This window comes from Branchiostoma floridae, chromosome 9 (assembly GCF_000003815.2).
Source record: "Branchiostoma floridae strain S238N-H82 chromosome 9, Bfl_VNyyK, whole genome shotgun sequence".
Classification (NCBI taxonomy): domain Eukaryota; kingdom Metazoa; phylum Chordata; class Leptocardii; order Amphioxiformes; family Branchiostomatidae; genus Branchiostoma; species Branchiostoma floridae.
Genome location: NC_049987.1, coordinates 9895672 through 9896239, shown reverse-complemented (window position 1 = coordinate 9896239; position 568 = coordinate 9895672). Strand labels below are relative to the sequence as shown.

The window sequence follows — 568 nt, the reverse complement described above, 5'->3', positions numbered from 1 at the left end:
CCTATGGGCTATCTAGGGTAATTTTCTCTAATCACCCTTTTGAATAAGTTTGCTGTCTGAAAAAGTTTAGAGGCTAGAAAGTTCGCTGGAAGTCAATGTCAGGAAGTATCAGAGCTGTCCATGTACTTTTTTTTCAAAGTTTTATTTGATAGGAAATTTAAAAGGGGTTGTACATCGATCATGTATGGTCGTCTGCGGCGAAATCGAGCAACAAGCGGTATGTCTTCACAGGAATATCTGTAAAATCAAAAGACCACAAAGAAGCTTTTTTCCACTGCAATAGCTCTTTATTCAGGTTTGTTTATTTTGCGTGTATCTGTCAACTAAAGCCAAGGATTAGTTCTAGGGAATCAAAAGCAATGACACATGTGTCCATTCTCTTCATCCAAACATGCATGCCGTTACTGAGAGGGGAGCGGTGCGCGTGGACGGAACTGGGTATTCTTGACCGCCTCCTTAGCTGCAGTAGCCGGCCGATGAAGCGCTTGCTGTTCCTGCTGCCAATGCTGGACGCCCGCTCGAAGTTCTTCCACTGCTGCTGTCGCCACTCCTGGCAAGTAGGTTGGTG

General features: G+C 44.9%; 1 protein-coding gene across 1 annotated transcript in view; it reads right to left on the bottom strand.

Moving 5' to 3' along the window:
- Nucleotides 1–319: 319 nt before the first annotated feature.
- LOC118423059 overlaps nucleotides 320–568 on the bottom strand; it is a 3461-nt gene continuing 3212 nt past the window's right edge. Inside the window, exon 4 of the mRNA XM_035830967.1 lies at nucleotides 320–550. Coding sequence (XP_035686860.1) covers nucleotides 320–550 — 231 coding nt within the window. The remainder of the gene's footprint in view (nucleotides 551–568) is intronic.